The 24,182-nt window shown below is 40.7% G+C and overlaps 3 protein-coding genes across 5 annotated transcripts in view; 1 reads left to right on the plus strand and 2 right to left on the minus strand.

Annotated features, from left to right (window-relative positions):
- Positions 1–4,037, minus strand: pld6 (phospholipase D family, member 6). The gene is made up of 4 exons (XM_034130480.1): positions 3,989–4,037; positions 3,342–3,522; positions 2,688–2,917; positions 1–719 (listed from the first exon to the last, which is right to left on the minus strand). Exons 2-4 carry the CDS (start codon positions 3,518–3,520, stop codon positions 439–441), a joined length of 690 nt encoding a protein of 229 aa, XP_033986371.1. The 5' UTR covers positions 3,521–3,522; positions 3,989–4,037; the 3' UTR covers positions 1–438.
- Positions 4,038–4,108: 71 nt separating this feature from the next.
- Positions 4,109–6,644, plus strand: LOC117482369 (transcription elongation factor 1 homolog). The gene is made up of 4 exons (XM_034130481.1): positions 4,109–4,201; positions 4,525–4,661; positions 4,835–4,905; positions 5,568–6,644. The coding sequence occupies exons 2-4, from the start codon at positions 4,546–4,548 to the stop codon at positions 5,630–5,632; spliced, it is 252 nt and encodes an 83-aa protein (XP_033986372.1). The 5' UTR covers positions 4,109–4,201; positions 4,525–4,545; the 3' UTR covers positions 5,633–6,644.
- An 11,646-nt stretch (positions 6,645–18,290) lies between these two features.
- Positions 18,291–24,182, minus strand: part of plppr2b (phospholipid phosphatase related 2b) — a 45,711-nt gene continuing 39,819 nt past the window's right edge. For 2 of the 3 annotated variants that reach the window (XM_034129282.1, XM_034129284.1), the window contains 5 exons: positions 23,597–23,717; positions 22,897–23,147; positions 21,998–22,174; positions 21,171–21,301; positions 18,291–20,253 (listed from right to left, as the gene is read on the minus strand). In XM_034129282.1, the coding sequence (XP_033985173.1) occupies positions 20,145–20,253; positions 21,171–21,301; positions 21,998–22,174; positions 22,897–23,147; positions 23,597–23,717 (789 nt within the window). In that variant the 3' untranslated portion in view covers positions 18,291–20,144. Of the gene's footprint in view, positions 20,254–21,154; positions 21,302–21,997; positions 22,175–22,896; positions 23,148–23,596; positions 23,718–24,182 lie in introns of all 3 variants that reach the window. The other variant, XM_034129283.1, reaches the window with a different exon arrangement.

The following is a 24,182-nucleotide window of genomic DNA, read 5'->3' on the forward strand; positions in this document are numbered from 1 at the left end:
AACGTTTTTCTTACCTAGCTTTATGAACACGAAGAAGAAGATTGACAAAACTCTAAACATGTAATGTCAACCTGTGACATAATATACAAGAAATACAACAGTTACATGTCTTTTTTAATCAAGAAATGTTCTAAACACAAACAGAAGCATTCTCTATAGAACTGGACCACAGCAATGGATATTAGGCTCATCTTAGTCCTGTGCCAAACAGTAACACATGTACAGGAACTCTTAAATGCAGAACCTTTTCCGATACATATTTAAAAATAAAACCTGTATCAGCTTGAACAGTTACATTGTCACTTTGGCCAAAAGCAACAGTCTGTTTCGTAAAATAAGAAAATATAAAAGTCTTTAAATGTTTTATGGCCCAGCTGACCAAACTGTTTTTACATGCATACCTTCTACTTCAAACATTGAAGAGCTCTGACTTATTACTCAGCATGGCTTGTCAGTGCTGGGTGTGGTAGGTTTGTCAGCAGGTTTTGGGTCACTTAAGTGGAGGTATTGGGCTGGATCACTGTGCAGCCATAAACTTTGGAACTCTTTGAGGAATGGACGCACCAGGTCTGGATCCTCGGTGATGATGACGTTCTCCTTGTTGCTCTGCACCGCTGTCATCGTCCAGTTGAGGGAGCCGGTGATGAGCAGCCGGTTGTCCACCACTGCAAACTTGTGATGCATGTACACAGAGCCCACGTCGCAACGCGCACAGATCCCTGGGGAGCAGAGGGGGGAGAACCAGAATCAGAACACCTTCAATCGTCCCACAGAGGAGACATTTACATTTGTTACAGCAAGTAAAGAGAGGAGGTTGGAGAATAGTGTTTTAGGCTAAGAGATTGTTCTTCAGTATGTGCAATGTTATTCTAGGTTTCGCTCAAAAAACCTCAATAGAAAGCAGGGATGTTGAATACGACATAATGTTCTGACCTGACCAGAGGAAACAAATAGATGGTTTATATTTGTAGAAAAAAAGTGCCTTTAAACCTCAGCACTTCTCTACAGACTAGTTATCCCCATTGCAACAATGTGTGTAAATGGGTGAATAAGGCAAATTGTAAATAGTTTTTGTCCCCTTACAAAGATAAAGAGACATTATGGTATAGCAGTACATTTATCATTTAAAGTCACATGAATGTTTACATTTTCCACTTCCTTTTTCTTGTACAGACTGAGAAGAATCATTTTCATAGAGAAACCCAAGAAGGAGCTATGACATCTGACATACATTTTAAACCTTTATATTTATTTCACTTGTCTTGATTTCTCAAATATACAATATGTATGTTTTTCTATGATTACTCTCACCTTTTAAAAACCCCAAATATGTTCATATTCTGATATTGTTGAGTATTGCAAATACAAGTCTGCTTACTAAAGGTCTGCAAAGTAAAAAAACATAAATACAAGTTATAATACAGAATATAGAACAGATACAAAATGCTTTAACAGTTTGTAAATAAATTGTTTTATTTTATATTGTGTTCAAGAGAAACTATCTAAGACAGAAGCATTCTTTTTGTATGATAAAATATTGGATTTGCAGATTGGACTGCAGGAACAACTTTCAAGAGAGACATGCAAATACTCTCTTGAAAGGTTAAGTGCATGCCCCTTTAAAGAAAATGAAAGACAATTACCACAAATGTGTTTTTGATAAACCATTTCTCTTGCAGGAAACATGTCCCCTTGACCCCCTAATTGCAGTGTGTAAATGCTTTTTGAAAATATTTTCAGGTCAAAGTGAAGAGAGTCAAAAAGCGATCTTAAAAGAGTAAATGCAACTGGCTATTAAAGTCTGATGTCTTTCCAGTGTCGACCCCAGGAGATACACACAGAGTATATGAATTAATTTCCCTTCTGAGGGAAATAGTTGGACTTAAAAACCAATGACAGCAAACTAATCCAAAGCACTATGCTTAGGTGCTAGTCACATTACGTTATTTGAGGATGAAAAGGTTGCTGCACACAAATGGATAGATTATGAAAAAGGAGCTTATTGTGCCAACGTGATTCTCACAAGGTCTGCAGTCAGCATACACACACTTAGAAACACTCTGCCTAATGAAATGTGCTGCTTGCTTGCCAATTTCTTACTTACTTAATTCTTACTTAACAATATGCAGTGGTAGTAATTTATTAAATGCAGAGGGCTGAGAGAGAAAGGGAGTCTGACACATGACACAACATCTTTCAGAGCTTTCAGACCAAGATTATAACTCTGACTCATAGAAAGCCTTGTAGTAGAAACCTCCATTCACCCAGACATTGTTTGTTTGTTTGTTTGTTTGTAGCCTTTATTTAACCAGGTAAAATCCCATTGAGATTAACGATCTCTTTTTCAAGGGAGACCTGCAGAATCTTTTCATTCACCTGTTAGGAACAATCTAGGACTTACTGACAATAACACTAATAGTCCGAGAACACAGCGGGAGTACCTTTTACTGAGGTAGACCTGAGTCATAGTTCCCATATTTCAAGTATAATATGACGAGATAATGAGTGAGGTACATGTGACTTTTGTACCTAATAATATCTCTAGTAGGGCTAACTATGACCCCCTGGTCTTGTTTGGTGTATTGTTCGGCATAGTGATGCTTCGTTAAGGTGTCAATTAAAATCCCCAAGCATGAGGACGTTTACTTTATGATGATTTAAAAAATAAATAGATCTGTTTCTCTTACCGGCTCTGCGAAGGACCCCAATCTGGGAGCCATGGATGGCGGAGTAGTCCTTGTCGCAGAGGACTCGGATGGTGACGCCCCTAGATCGCAGTGTTAGTACAGCCTGGCATAGGTCCATGTTGGAGAAGGCAAATACACACACGTCCAGAGAGGAGGAAGCAGACAAGATGCAGCGGACAAGACGAGAGAAAGAGGTCTCTACGCCGTGAGGCAACGGGCAGCAACATGACCTGGAAGAGCAGAAAACAGGAGAAAATAAGTGTGCTGATACTCCAAAGCGTATACTAAACAAGCTTGTTTCTGTGTATGTAGTTTCCTACCCTCTCATCCAGGTTGCAAAGTTACAATAGCTCTATTTAGCAAGGAATGCTGTTGTTTATTTTAAGCTGGCAAAAATGCTTATAGCCCCTCTTTTTGGTTTCTCTGTATTATTTTATTTGAAGTACTTATTAAGCAGGTAAAAAACAATTCTGTAAAGTGAAAAACAATTGGGATGAGGAATGGTTATTGCACTGCCTAAATCCACTTACTGAGAGCATCTAGGGGCTATGAATTTTTCCATTAGAAGCCATTATCACAACACGCTTGACAGTGATACAGAGAAAATCATATATAGCTCTCTTTTACTCAATGTAGCAATTTAGTTCCACCTACTGAGGCGATGAGGGAGCGAAGATGTGCTCCAAGCAGGCCATCTCTGAGGGGAAGAAGAGGACCTCAGTGCGGGCTCTTTTAGGCCTGAGGCGATGGAGGAGCCAACCCAGCAGCTCCACGCTGAGAGAGAGGGCCACCACACCCAGACCCACCACCTTCACCGTCCACATACCTGACATCTCTACAACACAATCATGGTTAAGATCCAAACATGTAGTGTAACCATAGACTGTATATATAAAGAGTGTAACGCACACTTTCTGAGCAACCTAACCTGACCTAACTGGAAAAGTAAAACAAAATTGTTGTTCACTTTCTTTAATGGTATTTAATCGGTGGTTGAATAAGTAATGTCTAGCTATAGCACTCTCTAACGTTAGTCGATCATTGTAATATTATGCTATATCCTTCTAGTCCACAGAAGCCGATCTTTTTCTAGCTTTGAAAGGACATTGATTACAAGGTGTTGGTTATTTGTAAGATATCAATACATATCAGCACAAAACACTGACGAAGGAAGCCAGACTACGGCACAAATGTCATGGAAACCACACTAACTGTCAATATGTAAAAATATGCAACACCTTAAAATATGAGTATTTTTTCAGGGCATGTTAAAACATAAAATAAGAGACAACACAACAAACCTGAGAGCTAGCTTCTGTCGCCACCACGCGGGAGTAGGCTGTCTCAGGCGTTGATTCGTCACAGTCAATCGACTTGACTGACGTGTCAGAGAGCCAATCACTAGCCAGGAAGCATTAGCTCTCCTCCAATCACATAATGCGAACAGTTGACGGTGCCGGGTCTCGTGCAAGCCTTTTCTACTCTACAGCAACGTGTATTTCCTACGAGCAAAGGTAAACAAATTAAACTTTTACTACATCACGTTTAACAATCCCGACATGTTTACCAAGTACGGTTAATCGAGGTGTTATCAAATCTGTTTACTTACTAGAGTCCATTTAACTATTCGTCGTGAGGCGATGTATGTTGTACTGGAGATCAACAACAAACATGCTAACGTTAGCCTGCTAACTTTAGTTGCTAACAATATGGAGCGGCAGCAGCTGCCGACTGGAGTGGTTTTCCAGTCAAGAGTTGTATTTTATCTCTGTTGATTCTCCTCCAAGCACATGTTCTCCTTGTTGAAGCTGCCTGTTTTTGTCTACTTCTCACACAGACTTGATTTAGTTTGTTTGAAATGGGTCGTCGCAAGTCTAAAAGAAAGCCCCCTACTAAGAAGAAGCTGACAGGAGATTTGGACTCTCAGTTCACCTGTCCGTTCTGCAACCACGAGAAGTCATGTGATGTCAAAATGTACTTACAATTGCACCAAACAAACTTACAATTGCACCAAACAAACTTACAATTGCACCAAACAAACTTACAATTGCACCAAACAATCCACTCATCAGCAACTAATTCAAGTTACATTTGTTGGTATTTCAGGTTGATGTTGCTAACTTTTGTTGTACTTTTTCTGCACACAGGGAGAGAACCAGAAATACTGGAATAATATCATGCACAGTCTGCTTGGAGGAGTTCCAGACGCCCATTACCTGTATCCTTAAGCACACGAATCATCATCTTTTACATACATTTATAACATTATTAATGACAGAACCGTTCAAACCACGTTTTTTTTACAATTAACTTTCAGTGGTTTTTGAAGCGTGCAATGTTAACTTTTGTTTTTGATAATAGTAGTTCAACAAAATATTTTAAACGTTTTCTTGCTAGTTTACAGGCATTTCAACTGGATCCAACGTAGGGCCCAGTATAATTTATATGAAATGCTTTACTGTCTATACTATCTTTTCCAGCATCATAAAGATCTCTGCCCACACTTAAACAAATTGGTTAAATCTCTTCTTCCCCTTTTCAGTTTCCGAATACATAACGGCACAATACCAAGTCAATATTTTTAATTTTTTTAATACATAACCATTCTGGGGACTGCTTTGAAAAAGCTTAATTTTTGGTTGAGAAATCTTGAAGTAGGGGTTGAACAGGGATACAAATGTGTGTATTCCAATATAGCCAGCTTAATGTGGTAGTCATTTTGATATCACATGAGTAGGGGTAGAGGGTCTGAATATGATAAGTAATACCTTTTTCAGAAGAGTCTTGATTTACAAAGTTCATATCATCCTGCACCATCATAAAACATTTTTTAAATCTTCAGCAACAAGTTCTCTTCATCCTTAACGCATTGCTCTTCAGATCTATCGGAAGCAGTTGATGTGTACAGTGATTGGATAGATGCCTGTGAAGCAGCCAATCAGTAGCCTTTGTGGAGCAGGATGTGATTCAGGGAGGGGATGCGGCTGATGATCCTGGGCCCATTAGGATCAGGCTGGTCAGAGGACATTTATACAACTTTGTATTTAAAAACTTTTATATGGTTACTTAAGATTAAAGTTCTGTGAACCAAAGTTTCACTTATGTGGTATTCAGCACAAAGAGGCTCTGAAGCTCTCCTTTGTCTCATGACTTCTCATTCTTTGTAACGTTTCAGCCTGCAACTCCAGTGTTGACTATTGAGATTTATAAAAAAATAGTGATCTAACCTGAATAATCTTCAAACATTGAGAGATTTTCTATTTTCAATATTAGTTCTTTTTAAATGTATTGGTCTAGTCTTTCTGTTTAGGTTTGTAATGGCTAGATGTTGTTAGGTTCAATACATATCATTTTTTACAAGAAGCCTGTGTTGTCAGAGAACTGGCTATTGGCATTTTTATGTAAAAATCAATAAAAAGTTAAATATTTTTGGTCAGCATTATGAGAAAAAGATGTGAATATACAGTATGGACCTTCTATATTATACACTGAGATGAGTTGCAAGGCCTAAATGGAGAGGAACCCTCCAGATTTTCAAAGTTAAGGTGTGAGTGACCTTCTTCTTTTGATGAATGTAAACACAGTTCATGAATGATGCCACAAGTTGTGTCCACAGCTATCCTCATCCTCATAAAGACCGTTGTGTCACAACATGTCATTCCACTGGAGAGAGGAATGGAAATGTGTAAGATTTATGCTTAGCTGCTAAATTCACAGGTTCTGAATTTTTCTTAGGAAATTCTGTTTTCAGTTAATTGTATGTTTTTGGCTTAAATGTTAACATTTTATTAAATGAGTACAAATGAAATCCTCAAATCAAGTGTTAGTTTTCAGTGTTTATTTTACTATGCATTAGCCACCAGTGTTGAATAGCATAGAGACATGTGTTTTTTTTTCTTTTAATGTTTTGAATTTGATCATTGTGATCATGGAAATAAAGGAGCAAACTTGATGCCAGCATGTGTGTTTAGTCTTCATTTTATTGTGTAATGAACTTAATCTACTACATTTCTTTCGAGAACGAACACACTCTTTATGTGATCAAGACGTGGTTGTTTAAACTTGGTTGGATGTAAGTCTTTGTTCAATGGGGGAATATGAAACAAAAGGTAGTCACTAATATTACACAACACAAACATTAACACCACTGAGCACCACCAGCTGGTGACAATAGGATGGACAACCTCACAATTATGGTTGGGATTTAGATGAACAATAAAATAAAAGTCAATAAAGAAAATGGTTTCAAGAACTCAGCAAGTGTCAGAGATAATAAGCGGCTTAAATGAAATCGTGTTTTAAAATAATAAAGGGTTTATAGTTCAAGTTGAATGAGGTGAAAGAACTCAAAGACTTCCAAATTAGGTTTTTATTTGAGTTTGAACCACTCCTCAGTTACAAAGTCAATTATACACAGTTGTAGTCATCATTTTGGTTAAAAGAAAACCTTGCACAAAAACCTATACAACTAGTGAATGGATGGATGAACCACAAAACCCCCCTCCCACATTTCCAGTTCTTTAATTCAAAGACTGTGCCCGTTTCTCGTGTTCACGACTTCTGATCTACTCTCCTGTGGCATCTGTGACCGTGACACAATTTGAGGAGTACAGTGCCCATTCATTCCCACAGAGCACAGGATGAAGCAGACCACAAATGAAAGAAGACACAGTGTAGCGAGGCTGTGCACCGGGCAGGGCTGAGTGATAATAGATGAGATGTGGAGTGCCTGCCCGGGCTCTCCACCCAGGTGGAGTGTCTCCTTGCATGCGCGCACTGCACTGTGTATTGTGTTTGATGATGGACCCCAGCTGGAGAGGTATTGACGACGCCTTATGAAACATGCTGGAGGATGATTACAATGGAGAATGATTATCACTTAGTCTCTCGTCTGTCTCTGCACGTCCCCTCCTACTCCCTCCCCCTCTCTTCTATTCCTCGCTCCTTCTTTCTCCTCTCCCATTCAGCACGCGAGGTCAAGTGTCACTCCGTCTCCGTTGTCAAGGCTGCCAATCACCCACACAGTGAGTGCGAGGCAACTGTTGCCAAGGAAACAGAGCGATTCGGTTGCTAGGCACCTGGAGCTGTGCTCACAATAGTCATTTTGTTGCTTAGAAGCACACACACATGCATACACAAATACACACAAAACCACAGAAAGGGCTTTGTCGAATCAACAAGTTTACACAACGTAATGTCGAAATTTGTATGAATTATAATTACATTCTGTGCTTATAAATAACAGATTTGCTTACGCAGTAGTGCGAAATCATGGAGTAGTACATGCTAAGAGTGTAATTCATCATGGGCACATTTGCAAACGGATGCTAAATTACTGCTGAATTAGCAATGAAATGTTGATTTTCTAATTTATAATACTTAGCAATAATGCTAATGCACCAAATATGTAATTCAGGATGTTTTATTCCAACACCTTTGCCTCCTGATTAATCAGCATGCCCTGATGACGAAGAACTCCTCAGACCCACACCTCAAGTTGATCAATAAAAGACATAAACATCCATCATTCTGACTAAAAATAGTTACCCATAAAATCAATCAATCCCTTATTTCCCCACTGACACATGGACCCAGTGAACCTTGCTGCAGTGTGTGTGCTTTCATACATATGGGGATCTGTCTGTGTACTTGTTTTTATAAGATCCATCAATCCCATATTTCCCCACTGGCATGTAGATCATGTGTACCCTCATGCAGTTTATATACGTGTGTGTGTGTGTGTGTGTGTGTGTGTGTGTGTGTGTGTGTGTGTGTGTGTGTGTGTGTGTGTGTGTGTGTGTGTGTGTGTGTGTGTGTGTGTGTGTGTGTGTGTGTGTGTGTGTGTGTGTGTGTGTGTGTGTGTGTGTGTGTGTGTGTGTTTCTGAATCCCCATCATGACAGCCAGTCATCTGAGCCGCATGCTGAAATGTCAGCCACGGGTGCAAGTCTTGACATGTCCTCATGTGTTACTGTCTCCTGTTGCTGCGGCTAAAGGCATCCAACTCTCACACATTTTAAGCATGAGCCAGGGAATACAAAATATGAGTGAAAGAGTAGTGGGATGGGAAATGATGGATATGCACGGTTACAATGTACAATCCCATGGTCAGCGCAGCCGTTTACATTCATGAAACCAATTTCGCAAAAACTTTAAATCTGTTTTTGTAAAACGTTTAGAGTAGAGTGTGAAGGGCTGTGAAAGACACTCATCAACTGATAAGATTATGGTCTCACTTGTAAGCACGGCTGACTGACAAGGGTATGTAATCAAGAAGGTTTGGAATTAACGTCTGAGTCTGAAGACTTTTGTGTTAAGCTCCCTGAACTAATGCCCGGGGGGTTTAGCTTAGTGGCATGGTGCAAGTCCCCCCCCCCCCCAGCAGCACCTCTGCAGGAGAAGCTCAACCTGGCCAGCGAAACAAACTCATTTCCTCCACAGGTGTAAAGAGTGACATGGTTGATAAATCTACGATGATAAAACCTTTTCAATGGCTGGATTTGATTTGGCTAGCCCTGATTGCGGTTCTATTTAAAAACCTTTCTGATTGAACAAAATAAGCCTTTCCCCTCGTAAAAAGTCACCTCTGGGTTCTTAATTAAAAACCGCCCCAATGTCTGTGTCACCTACTCAGCTTGGCTATACATTTTATATGTGTCTGCCTTTGTGCTCTCCTGAATAGAGTCTTGCTTTTGGTCCGCTGTAGATGATAAAGCTTCCACTCGACTACGCGTATTCTCAAGCAATAACATCCACATCTGTATTATCAACCCAAGAATACCCGTGGTCGAGACCGGAGCAAAAGAGGCCCACCTCCTCCCCCTCCATTCCTTTTTTCTCTCCTCTGAGCTCTGGAGCTCATTCTCCTTTTTTCTGTGTGCTTCCCTTCAGCTCCTGCACTCAGAATAAGATTGCAGCGTGGAAGAAGGAGGAGGTCTGTGTGTGTGGAGGCAATTTCTTTAAGGACACCACCTAGAAATAAGAGAGACAAAAGAGATCATATTTATCCTTGAATAGCAATGCAGTATCATCGCTCAGAGGTTATATTACACATTTCACGCACGCTTTAAGTCACATATTGAGCTCATTGTAGCTATTAACCAGATTTGAAAGCTTTAGCCACACATACACGCATATTTACACACACGCAACCTGCTATGGATCTTTACCTGAGCTGCACCAAGTAAACAGATTGCACTGCCAACAGCTAGTCCCTTTGCTCTTCCTTGTATCAAGCAACCATTTAACCAAGAGCTGAGGGAGAGGGCAGGCTCACCAATTATCAAATAGGTGTCAGTGTGTGTTACACTGCAGTGAGGGGGGAGACTGATTACCAAACAGATGTTCAGCTCTCACCTCCATCCCCTCCTCCTCACCTCATGTCTTCCATCATTTCATTTTCATTTTTTCCGAGAGTTTATCTCCTCTTATTGTTGGAAGGCTCTTTCGTATGTCCCCCCCCCACTCCATCTCCCTTCCCTCTCACACTCCTTTCCTTAGTCTGTCCCATGGAGAATAAGCCTGACTCTTCCCTATCCACACTTGCCAATTAGAGACACAGTAGTTGTCAATCAACAGCTTAGGAGAGGAGAACAAGAGAGAAGGAGAGTCATTGGCAAATAGGGGGAGATTGGAGGGGGGGGGGGGGGGGTTGCATCAGCACCAGAGACAGCTCCCCCTGGAAAAGCTAGTATACAAACATGACTTCACTGTCTCTCAATCTCTTTCAATCTCACTTTCTTTGACTTTTCAGTGTAACCTTTCCTCTGTAATCATTGTGAGATCCCTGGCGTCTCTCCTGCTCTCGCCCTGTGTTTACCCTTTAACCCCTCTTTCCCCTATACTTTCCTCTTCTCAGATCTTCATCCAGCACATATGAATCATACATCCTTCCCTGTTCCCCTTTACCTATCATAGCTCTACATCATGAGACCTGACACACCCAGGAAAGTTCCCATTTGCCAATATTCTCACCTCACTCACACCTGCTTCAGTCAGTTCTGTCACTGCGGGAGGAAGTGCCAAAACTATCCTCGGCCATCAAGTCTAGAAGAAGATCTTGACACTCGTCTCCCTCATTACCTATCCTCCTCATCTATTTCTTCCTCGCCTCTTGCCTCCAACCTCCAACCTCCATCCCAACTGTCCATGTCTCGGCTGCTGATGATGACAACTCAAGTGGACGTGTCTTCTGTTCTCACCAAGAGCTGTGAAGAGATGCACGTAGGTGTCAGAGATCTGGTGTAAAAATACACCCTGCTGCTGCCCTCTTCACTACACAGGGCCGGTGTGTGTCTGCTCTCTGTCACTGGAATGTCTCGGTGTAATTTGAAGACATGCTTCGGTGTACTTTTTAGCTGCGAGGGAATGACTCTCGCTCATACAATGGGTGTGCCTGCTGTAGCAGTTTTCAATGTGTGGCCCAGGCTTTCTTTTGTCACCTCAGTTTTTCTCCATTGATGTACACTGACACTGTATTATTCCCGTAAAAGCTAGACTGGATAAAAAAAACTTTATTTCATGACGAAAGACATCTGGTTAACATTTATAAGAAAATCCATTTCCTGCGTTGATTTGATAGAAAGTGATCTGGCTCCAGCTCGAGGGCCTAATGAAAGACAATCTCTCTGTTTGATATTAATGTCTGATGTAAGAGACGTATCAATCTCCTAATGTACCTGGTGTTTCAGATAGGATGCAGAATCACAAGTGGCTGCGCCCGAGGCAAAGACAAGACAGGCAGGAGATGGAGACAGAGACTGAGCGGACGCTGGGCTGCTGCTTGCACATTACTGCTTAATTGCTTGGAACTAAAGGCGCTGTTATGAGGATGTTTATGCTTATGACTGCAACAGCAAATATATCCAGTCATTTTGGCTACACTGTAGAGTCTAATAGTCACAACCCAGACAAAAAACAAATGACTAACTGATTGCTATTGCAACAATTTGAGCCTGGGGTGCAAAATAACCCTCTGTCTTGCCTTTTGGCCAAACTTTTATAGACAAACTTAAAAGAGACACTTTGGTTTTCTCAATCTTTTGGGCCTCAATGCAAAGACTCCAGTTGGCCTACTAGCCCACATAACCACACAGGCACACACCACTGTACAATTGCAGATGGCCAGCACCTGTCTCCTACGTGACAGGCTTGGATATTAAGCTTTCTTTGTTTGTAAATACATCCGCTCCCACTGACAAGGAGAACCCAGTTCGCGGTAGCCAGCGTGGATTGAATCTTTAACCCTTTGCAGGGATTGTGAAAGGGATTTGAACCATCTTTGTATTTTACCTAACGTGCTACAAAGGAGGAGCTGACACGCTGTTGGTTAAACATTTAGCGGCGTGCAGGTGCAATTCCCATCAAGTGATTTGATAGGAACTTGGGAGTGATGCTGATGGGACCAACCTGTTTTAGTACAAATCATAAACCGTGCCAATGATCGGGCGTTAATCCCATGCCATGCAGTGCTACACATCGACTAATTAAAGCTTCAATCTACAAGTCTTGTTTTCTTTAATTCACTTCAGGGATTTTTAAACAAATATCTGTACATATCAGCACGGTGTAAAGTGATGGGACCCGATGCAACGCTGCGCTGTGAACTGTGTCCATATCGTTTTTTCATGCTTAAATAACAGCGAAAAAAAAGAAAGAACTTACCGGTACGCTGTGTCCATCTTTATGTCAGCTTCCCCCTGAAGAAGACCATACATTGTATCCATGCTGAAGTGTGAGAAAAGGCTTCACTGTGCAGGGAAACGCCCCCCCCCCTCCCCTCCCATGCTATAGTCCTTTCTCTCCTGTGCGCTTCTCCTCCTGCTAGTAGTGAATCACATAACCACTCCTTGTTTTTTCCATTCTCTCCGAGGGAGGGATGGAGCCTTTGCAGCAGCATCCCATGCAACTCAGCAGCAACCTCTCACCTCTCCTCTCTTCTCCTCTTTTCTTCTCCTCCTCTGCTCCTCTTCCTCTCCTCTTCTCCTCCTGCTCCTCCTCCCTTCTCTCGTGTCCATGCCTCCATGCAGCCCTGGCGCCGAAGAGCATGCCCTATAGTGCAGCTGTTTCCAAGCTGGGGTCCGGGGACCTCAATGGGTCCACAATTAGGCTGTAGTAAAATGAAAGAAAAAAGAGTTTGGCATAAAGGATGTTAGAGTTAATTTGGCTCATTGATACCATGCCGCGGTACAAATAGCTTCTTGTAAGCTATTGAAGCTTACAGGGAAAGTATTGTCAGATGGGGGCATTGAGACAAAATCCTTAGGATCTGTGTCTTGTTGATGCTGTCTGTTTAAGGTTTTGTGACTTATAGGGTGTTTGTGTTCTCACTGGAGAGTTGGACCTATTCCATGTTTTTTTTTTTATGTTTCCAGGTTGACAACATAAAATATTAAAATATGGTGGATTATATTGCATCTATTGTTCCTTCATTGTGTTTTGTGACTCACACAGTCTCTCTATAATATTCCTATTAATAGGGGTGGACATTACCTGTAAAATCCAATGCAATCCCTTGCAACAGCCAAGGTATAAATAATAACGTGTGCTACCTTTTTGAAGCGTATAGTGTTGAGGTTTTGGATTGTTTTCTTTACACCATCAGAGTTGGATGCTTTTGGACAGAACAGCATACATTTGTACAATGTAAAGCAATACAGTATGGTATAGTGTCAATATTTTCAAGGAGGTGGACACAAAGATAAGAATACAATATAAAAGACTCACAGTAAGGTTGTAATATTATGCGAAAAACACACACAAAAAAAACCAACAGCTGTCTTACACAACTTATTGATTTATTGCTGGACTGTTGCATTATACAATCCATTTTGCATTGCATTTATTTACTATTCATTTCATTTGTTTTAAATCTGTCTTTGATTTCTATATTTTTGTGTATTAGATGGAGAAACAGAGGAACATAATGTGAGACAAAGCCACCGCTCTGTCAGTCATTAGTGCTGAAATCATAATAGAGTGAAATGGGACTCCGTTTGCATGTCCTGAATGGTGTTCCCTGCAGGGTCTTAACAGAGCTTTCTGTATAGCCTGTGGTGAGTGTGTGTGTGTGTGTGTGTGTGTGTGTGTGTGTGTGTGTGTGTGTGTGTGTGTGTGTGTGTGTGTGTGTGTGTGTGTGTGTGCGTGCGTGCGTGTGTGTGTGTGTGTGTGTGCGTGTGTGTGTGTGTGTGTGTGTGTGTGTGTGTGTGTGTGTGTGTGTGTGTGTGTGCGTGCGTGCGTGTGTGTGTGTGTGTGTGTGTGTGTGTGTGTATGTGTGTGTGTGTTCCAACCCCTAATCCAGTCTCCTGGGACCTCTGTGTATCCGGTTGGTCTTCCTTAGCAGACATGCTGGATGGGATTGGCGCTAGGGTCCTTTATAATCCTCTCCTCATCTGGTAGCTTGTAAAGGAGCTGCCCCTCGAAACCCAAAATGTATGTGTGTGAGTCTTTGTATGTGTATTTGTGTGTGTTCAGTAATGATCCAAACAACAGCTAAATTGTCTTTTGGCCTTATTTTATGTTTTATCGATGATTCCCATCAATTTCCTCTCCTCTCTCTCTCTTTGCTCTCTTCATTTTGGTCAAAGATGTCAGGAACAGAACAGTAGACAGACAGCAAACATGTAAATGTGATGTTTCGAGAGCACACAAGGCTGAGGCTGTTAGGCACTGGAGCTTTCAAGGCCATAAAAAACCGACAGCATATTTCCTCAAATAAGCAGCCGTAGAGTCGTTTTCTCTCCCTCACAAACACATAGACACACACACACGAACACACACTTACACACAGTGTTAATGGCTTCATAATTGTCAGAGGCAGACCATTGAGCATAATCAGGAGTCTGCAGCAAGGCGAAGACCAATTTTTGTAATTTACTATGACAGATAGCACATTTTTATTACCCAGGGGCTGCTGGTTTGTTTTGGTATGCGATAAACCACACTCATCCACGCACTTTATATCTCTCTCAGTTCTCATATTAACACTCTCCTTTTCTTTCTCGTTTTCACTGTCTCGCCGTCTTCCTCCATCTCTCTACTCTCTCTTCCTTACACATACAATGGTTGAACCAAGACGGTGTGCAACCTTAGGGTCAGTAACAATATGCCAAACAGACACAGAGTCAGGGGGGGGGGGGGGGAATTCAGCTCATCTCAGAAAATCACAGGTTCACACTCAGACTCAGACACATCACTTAGCCTGCATATGTTGTACACCACCCATCACTTATCAATTACATATCTCAGAAGAGTTAAGATGGTGTAGGGGTGAGATTGTAAATAGGTTTTGTGCCAAATGTTTGTCGTTGTGTTTTTCCCCCCTAAATTGTATTGCTTTAAAGAGTATACAACAATTTAACATTTGTTCTAATATTTTTGGACTCATGATGGACAGTTTAAAACTAAAACGTTCTTGTTGCTTGTCAAATGTAGGCAACATTACTATTACTTAAACTGCTAGCTTAATCAATAAAATGTGCAGTCTTTTCCAACTCCAAACCCAAGGATTTTAATTGTCCTACTTTTAGTGACATTATTTTTAATAATTTATCAGATCTATATCATTTTATGCAGCTTCCTTTGGAGTCACACTACGCTTTATAAAACCTTTTCATATAGCTAGGGGATGTTCCATTACCTCTCAACAGATTATTTATCTTTTTAATAGGTGGTTTTTCCTAATACCAGATGCTGGCATACATGTACATTACAGTATATCATGTCACTGCTATTAATTTAGATTTGGCAGCAATTTAAGCATGATGTGAAGGCGACCTAAGCAAATACAAATCACTTCAGTCTCTGAGTGATTGCTTTGAATGTTTAAGTATCAAATAACTATGACTAAAACATTACATTACTTTAAGTGGGGGCAGCATTTATAATTAAAAAGCTCACTTGTACAGTAAGCTCAAATTTAGGCTACCATTGTATGAATCACCAAAAGAGTTTCTCATTCAAACCCGGCCTGTTCAATACACTGACATGACATTTTATAAATATCTTGTTTTCCCAGCGTGAAGCTTTGACAGAAAATTACTCATGTCCAAAACAGTGATTTAAACTGTCACCAGCCATTAGAATAACTCACGTAAATTATTAAATTAAGCGGTTCTGCACTCTGACGCAGAACTTTAAAATGTCAGTGATTCATACTTTAAATGAAGTGGATGCTGTGTGCTGCCCAGTAGTCAGTTTGGGAGGATTGGAAATAGCTGGCAATCAGAACTGAGAAACTGTGTGTGTGTGTGTTTGTCAGTGTTAACAAGAGAGACAAATAGGACACACAAATAGGAACAGAGAGAGAGAGAGAGAGAGCAAGAGAGAGAGAGAGAGAGAGAGAGAGAGAGAGAGAGAGAGAGAGAGAGAGAGAGAGAGAGAGATTAGATCGATAGAGAGAGAGATGAGATGCGATAGATTAGATGGAGATGAGGAGAGGGAGAGGGAGAAGCAGGTGCATCACTAATGGCTTTTTAAAAAGGTTACAGCGTAGAGCTCTTATTTTCTAATGGGGCTCCGGCTGTGCTTGAGAAGCAATTTCCGGAAAAGATAATGTTGTCGAGAGAGTGCAGAGAGTTGTCTGCTTGAGTGTGTGTGTGTGTGTGTGTGTGTGTGTGTGTGTGTGTGTGCCTTGTCATTAACGAGACTGACAAACACAAACTCAAAGGAACACAAAGAGGGGGCGGAGACACACTGAGGGCAATTAAAGAGAGAGAGGGAGACAGAAATTGCCTCTGTCTACATTTCAAAGTAATTGTGCCATTACATTACATTTATTAGCTTGATGACTAATGTCTAATGTGGGCCAGCAGAGGTCTTGTGTGAAAAAACATTTTAAAATCCTCTTTTCTCTTTTAGCATATTTTTACATTCCTAATGGGCCATTTGCTTTCATAAATATTAAAACTGGGTAATGCTAAAAAGCCTCTCTCAGGTTTCCCGGGTCAGGTTAGCACGGTCAGCAGTGCCCCCTGGTGTCCACTGCACCTTACTACAACTCAACACAAACATGTCTGCAGTACATCCACAGCCACCTGTCATTTGTAAGTTGTTATGGTAGCCTAAATTGTTCAGAGCTCTCCATTACCAAATGTACTGAAAATACATAATTATGAGGCATAAAAAAACGGATTACTATGTTCTATGGTATTATGTATTTTCTATTGAGGATTTGTAAGTACTTGCTGCTACAGTAGGTTCAATTTGTATTTGTATTACATTTGTATCTTATTGTATATTTACATTTTTGTTTACTTGTGTAATGCTTGACACTGCTGCTGGAACAAAAATTATTTCCAAATTTGGGATTAATAAAGAATACATATATCTATCTATCTACAATTACTATGTTTTACATCCAGACATTATCTCTAAGAAGAATAATGACCACTAAGGGGCAGTACTTTCCCATTAGTGTGTCTCAGTGCCTGATTCTAGTTTGTTTACATTGGAGAAGTTACACATTAACTATACATAATACATTTGCTCTAGTTTTCTGAATGTACTTTGTATTGTAAGTACTAAAGTGAGGATACTGCTTCTATGTTTTATTCTTTCAAAGCCTCAAATCAGAGCTTCAGTCAGTATAATTCTTCCAGCTTAGAAGAAAGAAGAATCTATAACATGTCATAGAAAGCAAAGCCAACGTGTGAATAGGACAATTAATGCTGGCGGAATCTCCACGCTTCACACTGTCATGACTTACTGGGACACACACTTGTGATTTCATTTATTGTGGTTAATTAGAAATCTGCTCAGGTTGAGGTATGCCGGAGCTTTGATGGGATAATATAAGGTCACACATCTCCATCTACCAATAACAATGATAAAGGGGAATTTGTCCCACCCTAGGCCCACCAAAGCTAACAGGAGGATCAGGGAGATGTCACTCAATTTCAGTTTATACATGCCCACCCAGTCCTGAGAAGAGGTCTAATAAACAGATTAACTTAAAACACCTGTGAGGTTGTTCACAGAGCCAATCTTAAATTATATTGGATACATATGTGCTTTTCCTTCTGTGACAAGTGAAAATGACTGCTGTGAAAACGGTGTACTGCTCTTAGTCTGATTTGATGTAACAGCAAAAACAAATGAGACTGCTTTAACAGACTTAAGTGAAATATTTAATTCAGGCAGCAATGTGTGGTAATCGCAATTTATTTTGGTAAATAAATACAAAACAGGGACATTTTAACATGAAAATAACATTATTTCGACAGTTATGGTGTTCTCTATATCTCTTCAGTTGTTTACAAAAACTTCTGACTGAAAAGTTTCAATGAAGGTAATCTCGGAGCTATAATGAGCACCTTCTGCTATAACGGGCATTGTTAGGATGCCTTGGCAGGAGTCCTTTGAAGGCCCGCAGTTACACACAACCACAAGTGTGTAATTATAGCAGCTACTTTTGACAGTTTAACTTAAGAAAACAGATTGCCAAATTAACAGTTATGCTGCCATACAATGTGCTCATTATAAACATACACAGAAATCTGAATCAGCACGCGTACACACACACATACAGACACGCGTACACACACACACACACACACACACACACACACACACACACACACACACACACACACACACACACACACACACACACACACACACACACACACACACACACACACACACACACACACACAAGACCATAGCAATTTCTTCTTTATATAGCTCTTCGCACAATCTTCTACTAGAATAACATGCTAGCAGTGTTCTCCTGAGCCACACACACCAGCTGTATGTTGTGAGATCTTGCACACTCCTACACCGCGCTACATTCCTGCTCATGGCCAGGCAACTACACACGTTCCTACAAGACAGCTTCAGATAGTTTCACATTGTTCACACAATTCAAACGTAATGAAAAAGTTGTATATACTGTGTAAAGAAACCTATATACTGTACAAAACTTTACAAAATTCAGAAGTCTTACACACTGGTCTGTGCCATTGGTATCCTAAAGTAATTGTGATGAAAGGATGGGGGGCTGAAGCAGGAAATAACTGGACAGGACGGATAAATGGGAGCATCAACAAGTGATTTTGAAATATTCTTAAAAAACATTAAATATGAAAAGTAAAAGAAGCAAATACAATAACAAGATACTGGTATTTTAAAGGTATAAAAATTACACATATGAAAGTGGTATGGGAGAAATAAAGTGTCAAATCTATGCAAACTAATGCTGTGTTTCCACTGCACGGTACTGTTCTGCTCGACTCGACTAGACTTAAACCTGGTATTAGGTTATTTTTTAAGTCCTTTCAGAAGCAACTCGAAAAAATATCTGCAATTGTAGGGCGCAATTTTGGGCATTTTTTAAATTAGGTTTCTATTGAGGGCAGATTTGGCTATTTAAAAACATGTACCATGTTATGATGATGAGCATGCTCTGACCAATCTGTGGTCTGCATTGTTTGCTTTGATCCTCAGTTTCGGCGGGAGAAAATGTGAGTCTTGTCGAGTAAAGCACTTCTGAAATATGCAATAGAAATGCAGCATTACACAAACAAAGAACTCAAAAAAGAAAAGGCAGTAAGTCAAATGATAAAACCTTCCAAATGTTCCACAGCATGAATGTACAACCTACAGACATTTAGAAACACACACCTGAATAGTAAGTAGATAAAAGATATTTGGAGAGTTGATGGAAATCTAGTCCAGTTCACTTCAAGGATGAATTAACTGATGCCTCAAACAAACATGGTATCACAAGCACAGCTGTAGTGTGTATAAATCTCTCTTCTGTCACTTCACACAATATACAGCAAGAGATCAATCCTAAATCCCCCCATAACAAATAAGATACAACACAGTTCATTGAACACTAAATTGGTTCATCTGTGCCATCATTTACAAAGGTGCTTTCTTCTTCAACTCTTGTTATTTTTGAGGACAGAAATAAAAATCTGTACCATAATACTCCACAGTACCTGCATTTCGATTCCATAAAGGTATGTTTTTTTTAAATGTTGTCCTGTTTTCCACTGTATTGTCCTGAGCGTTGCAAAATAGTCTGATGAGGGCGATCCACCGGTGATTGGACTTTCCTTCGATCCCCAAACTGTCAGTTTTTCTTTAATTTACCAAGTCATCACCAGCCAACAGTCTTTAGAGTCACTGTTGGGTCTTTGTGGAAACCAGGAGAAGGAGTTAGGACACAGTATTGCTTCAACAGCTCTGGCTTTGGCGATTCTTTCATTGGGTCTTCAACACCTGAAAGAAATAGGAGGCCATTGTGGAGGACAAACAGGACAAAACTGGACAGAAGGACATGGATCCGTCAAAGATTGGTCCTTAGCGGATGACAGGTTTCAGCCATGTGCACGTGTCGCTGTTCTGCCTCCTGTGATTGGTGGACCTTCAGACCTGCGTAGATTTGACTCGTCTGAGAGGATGTCGTCCTTCGGGGTGGGCACGGCAGGGCGGGGGGCATTCAGTGGGAAGGTCTAGACTGCGCTGGTGAGGCAACGTCGTGACGGGAGGAGCACATCGGGAGGGGTTGGGGATGGGATTGGCTGATGGTCATGTGATCTCAGAATACGGTAGCCCTGGAGCCTAAGAGGAGGGGAAAGGACAGAGAGAGGATGAGGAGAGAAAGAAGCAAAGAGTATAATATAGGTCAAAACATGTGGGAAGTTAAGCCTGAGGGAATAGAGCAGATCAACTTTACTTGACTGAGACAGTGAGAGACAAGAATACAACATGATGATGTCTAGACAAGAGATAGTACACAACAAAGATATCAGACAGAAATATGCATACATTTGGTTACAATGAAACAACCAATGTTATCACTAAGGACAACAAAAGGAGTCAAAGGCTGATACACAATCAAAAACTGATCTGTAGTCCCACATCCATGTTCTAAAAGGGTCAACTTATCCACAGCGATGCATTGAGTTAAAGTTCATTTTATCATGCTAACATGATAAACATCTAATATATGCATCACTAAACACAGAGTATAGCTGTTTCTGATGGGATTGGTACTAGTTTTCATAAAGAAAAGTATAAATTCTGACTTGAGGATGGCACTAGAAAGGATGAACATAGTAATTGCAATTCATTCGATGGGGGACATGAATTTCTGTCGAAATATTTCACTCAAAAGCTTGAATTATTAACTACATGGTAGCGCTAGGTGAAATTCATACTTAAAAGGTGTTTATGATGTTCTTTTAACTTTTACCATGGTTAACACACATCATATTTGTGTATGTTTCATTATATACAGCCAAAAAGGTATGGAAAATTAGTAATTTGATTGGCTGTCGCTCCTATCAATGTTTGTTCTTGATTTGCTGAGAGCTTTGTGATTTCTCCTTCCTCACCCCTATGGTTAAACATGATTATCTTATCACCATCAGATGTACGGCAGCTGTGTGGCCTACATTACATATATTAATAGATATCTACTTAATCAATGTTTCTCCATCAAGTTTTCCCCATCCCTTACCTGGAGGCCACTTAACTTTTCGAGTGGACTCTCCACGCGGGGCAGGCTGAGAAGAGGGATGCCGATCGGGGGCTCTGGACGCTGATGTGGTGGGGGACTCGGCATGGATATTTGGGTTTGCTCGAAATTGTTGATCACACATGACACCTGATGGAGAGCATAGAAAAGAAAAAAGATATTGAGAGATCCACTCCACTGCACTTTGAAGATGGATGATCTGGTGCCTGAAATGCCTAGAGTGTGCCTGGTAACAGATACTGAAGAGGACACTTACAGAAAAGTCATATATTTAAAATAAGACAAAGAATGAAATATGGGAGGAGGCATGGAAAGAAAGGGATGAACCAAAGTGAGATCTTTGATCTTTAAAATTAACATCGACCTGATAAGTTTTGCCAGAAAAATTGATTGAGGCTGAGAGGTCCAAAGACCAAATTACACTGTTTAAATCAGCCATAAAGATCCAGATCAGTCCATTCACATTCATAGATGTGATAGTGTGTGTGATTCCTCTATCACACAGGCAGTAGTGCTCTTTCAAGCTCGCTTTATTCATCAGTTCATCCTCCCACCATCTCTCCTGCACCCACATCACACCAACACACTGCTCTCTCTCTGCATTCTTCCCTCCTCTCTCCATCGTCATACTATCCTGCCATAAAAGGACAAAACACATTAACTATATCAAATTTAGCAAAAGTAGAGATGAGGGTTTGACCTATTACCGTCTGCTTTTCCATCATAAACACATTATGTCACAGAAAGGTATATCTTAATGAGAACAGCATGATAAGATGGCATCCATTTCTTCTTTCCCTCTTCATATCCCCTCCCTCTCCTTACCAGGAAGGCAGCGATGGCCCCTCCGGTGACAAACCCAGCCAGGACATCGTTCCAGTGGTTCCTGTGTTCAGTCACCCTCACCACCCCCACCAGCACGGCCAGGGACAGCAGCACCAGGCACAGGGTGGGCTTAGTCAGGCGTGTCCCTTTGGTCCGGAACACCAGGGTCACATACATCTGGAAGAGATACAATCAAATAATGAGTAATACAATAAAGAATATCATATTATCTTTCCACTGTGGGCTGAACCGTCTTGGCTACATGTCTTCAGTCAGCTAGCTGAGATAATTCAAAAGGGGAACAGCTTGAAGAAGCCACAAGAGGCCGCAGTCTGCAGTGAATCACAGCAGCTGAAGGGTTTGAGGAGAGGTACAAAAGAAAGCAACATCAAAACCACTGCCATGTTTGGTTAAATGCTTTGATAAAATGACAGAAACATGACACTGCAATTAACTGAAGAACAGTAGCAGTACTTTAATCATTAATAAATGATGTAATAATAGAGACTCACATGCACGTTTTACCAGAAGGAAATTACATGTCTTCATCAGTTGTTAAATCAGTTATAAGAAAAACCTTTGGACTGTGTTGTTGTGCTTCATTTCAGCCAACATGGTTTTAGTTAAGTTATTTTTTTAAATATTGATATAAAAAGGCATTAGGTAATTATTTATGAACCATTAAGAATCCCTTCATTACAGCTTGTAATTTATAAACGTTTCAATATAATGAAGCATTACCAAAACATGTTTTTTTAGCTATTTTACGTCTGCTATAGTGAAATCTTAGCATAAAAAATATCCCGAAAGTGGCAGACTTTATAGTATTTGTTTGTCATCAACATACATAGCATCATCCTTCCTCCCCTGTCACCCATAGCCCCCTCAAAGACCCCTACCACTGTGTAGATGGCTGAGTAAAAGCTGAGCGCTGCGTCTTTGGAGGGGAAGGATTTGCGGGCGGACGCCACCAGGTAAGGGTTTCCTGTGCAGGCTCTGCGCTCTGCGATGTAATGCAGCGGAGACTGGCAGCCCAGAGCTGTGTAGTTTGGCTTGCAGGCGGACAGGAAGTGAGGCGTCTGGTTTCCTGTCACCACTTGACCTGCGTTGGCAAAGATGGTGGTGGTGAAGAGGCCGAAGGAGTAGACACCTGTGTAAAAAGAAAAGGAAGAGGGACAAAGTTAGAAAGTGGTAGGGTGTGTGTGTCTGTGTGTCAAAGCTCAAAATAAAAGAAACAATGAGACTGATGACAGTCAGAAACAAGAACTAAAATGAAAATTGAAATGTTACGCTGACTGCAAACTGTGTGGGAGTGAAAGGCCAGACAGACATAGCCTTTGCTTTTACGCTCCATATCTAGAGCCATCACTTTAAAAGATTCATGACTTAGATAAATACAGGCTACAGAGATGAGGAAAAGATCACAGAAGAGAACACGAAGACGGGTAAATGAATCCAAAGGAGACCTAACTAAGGAGCTGTTTTTGGCCGTAGGACAGAGGAGGACTGATGCTAGTCTAAATCAGACTTGGACCCAGGGTAAAGAGGCTCTATTTAGTCAGAACTAAAGAGGCTCTGATCTTTAGGACTCTGACTGACCCAGAAAACGTACGATCCTTCGGAGGAGGGGGTTGAAGTAACAGCAGTCAGCGGTCACTATGGTCTTCTCCTGAGCTCCCTCTGCCTTCACAAAGAAACTGGTCACTTCCCCGATCAGAATCTGGGACACAAAGAGAGATAAAGAGAAACCACAGTTATGTTGTGTCAAACAGAAAGCTAAAACTGTGTGGTTAAGGATTAATCAGCCTCACTGAATATTCTGTCAGTTAAATATGGTGCGCAGCAAAATTATTCATGAGTGTTCGTCCCTCATCCTTGCAACGATTACATTTCTCCTTGGCCAGCCTGCTTTATATTTCCCACACCATTTGGCTGATTTTATGCTGCTTTAGTAAATCCCAGCATTAACACCTCCCATTCACTCATCAGTGGGAGTTTGTCGACCTAATGTCTCATAGCTCTTCTATCTCTCCATTTCTCTTTTTTTTTTGTTCTTACACATTTACTGCAGATCCATAAAACCATGACAACACGTTGATTAAAAATGTCATGCAGTTTAATAACCTCAAAAAACGAACATTTGGTATCTTATACTACCTTCATGAAAGATTCTAAATGTATGATT

This window comes from Trematomus bernacchii, unplaced genomic scaffold (assembly GCF_902827165.1).
Source record: "Trematomus bernacchii unplaced genomic scaffold, fTreBer1.1, whole genome shotgun sequence".
Classification (NCBI taxonomy): Eukaryota; Metazoa; Chordata; class Actinopteri; order Perciformes; family Nototheniidae; genus Trematomus; species Trematomus bernacchii.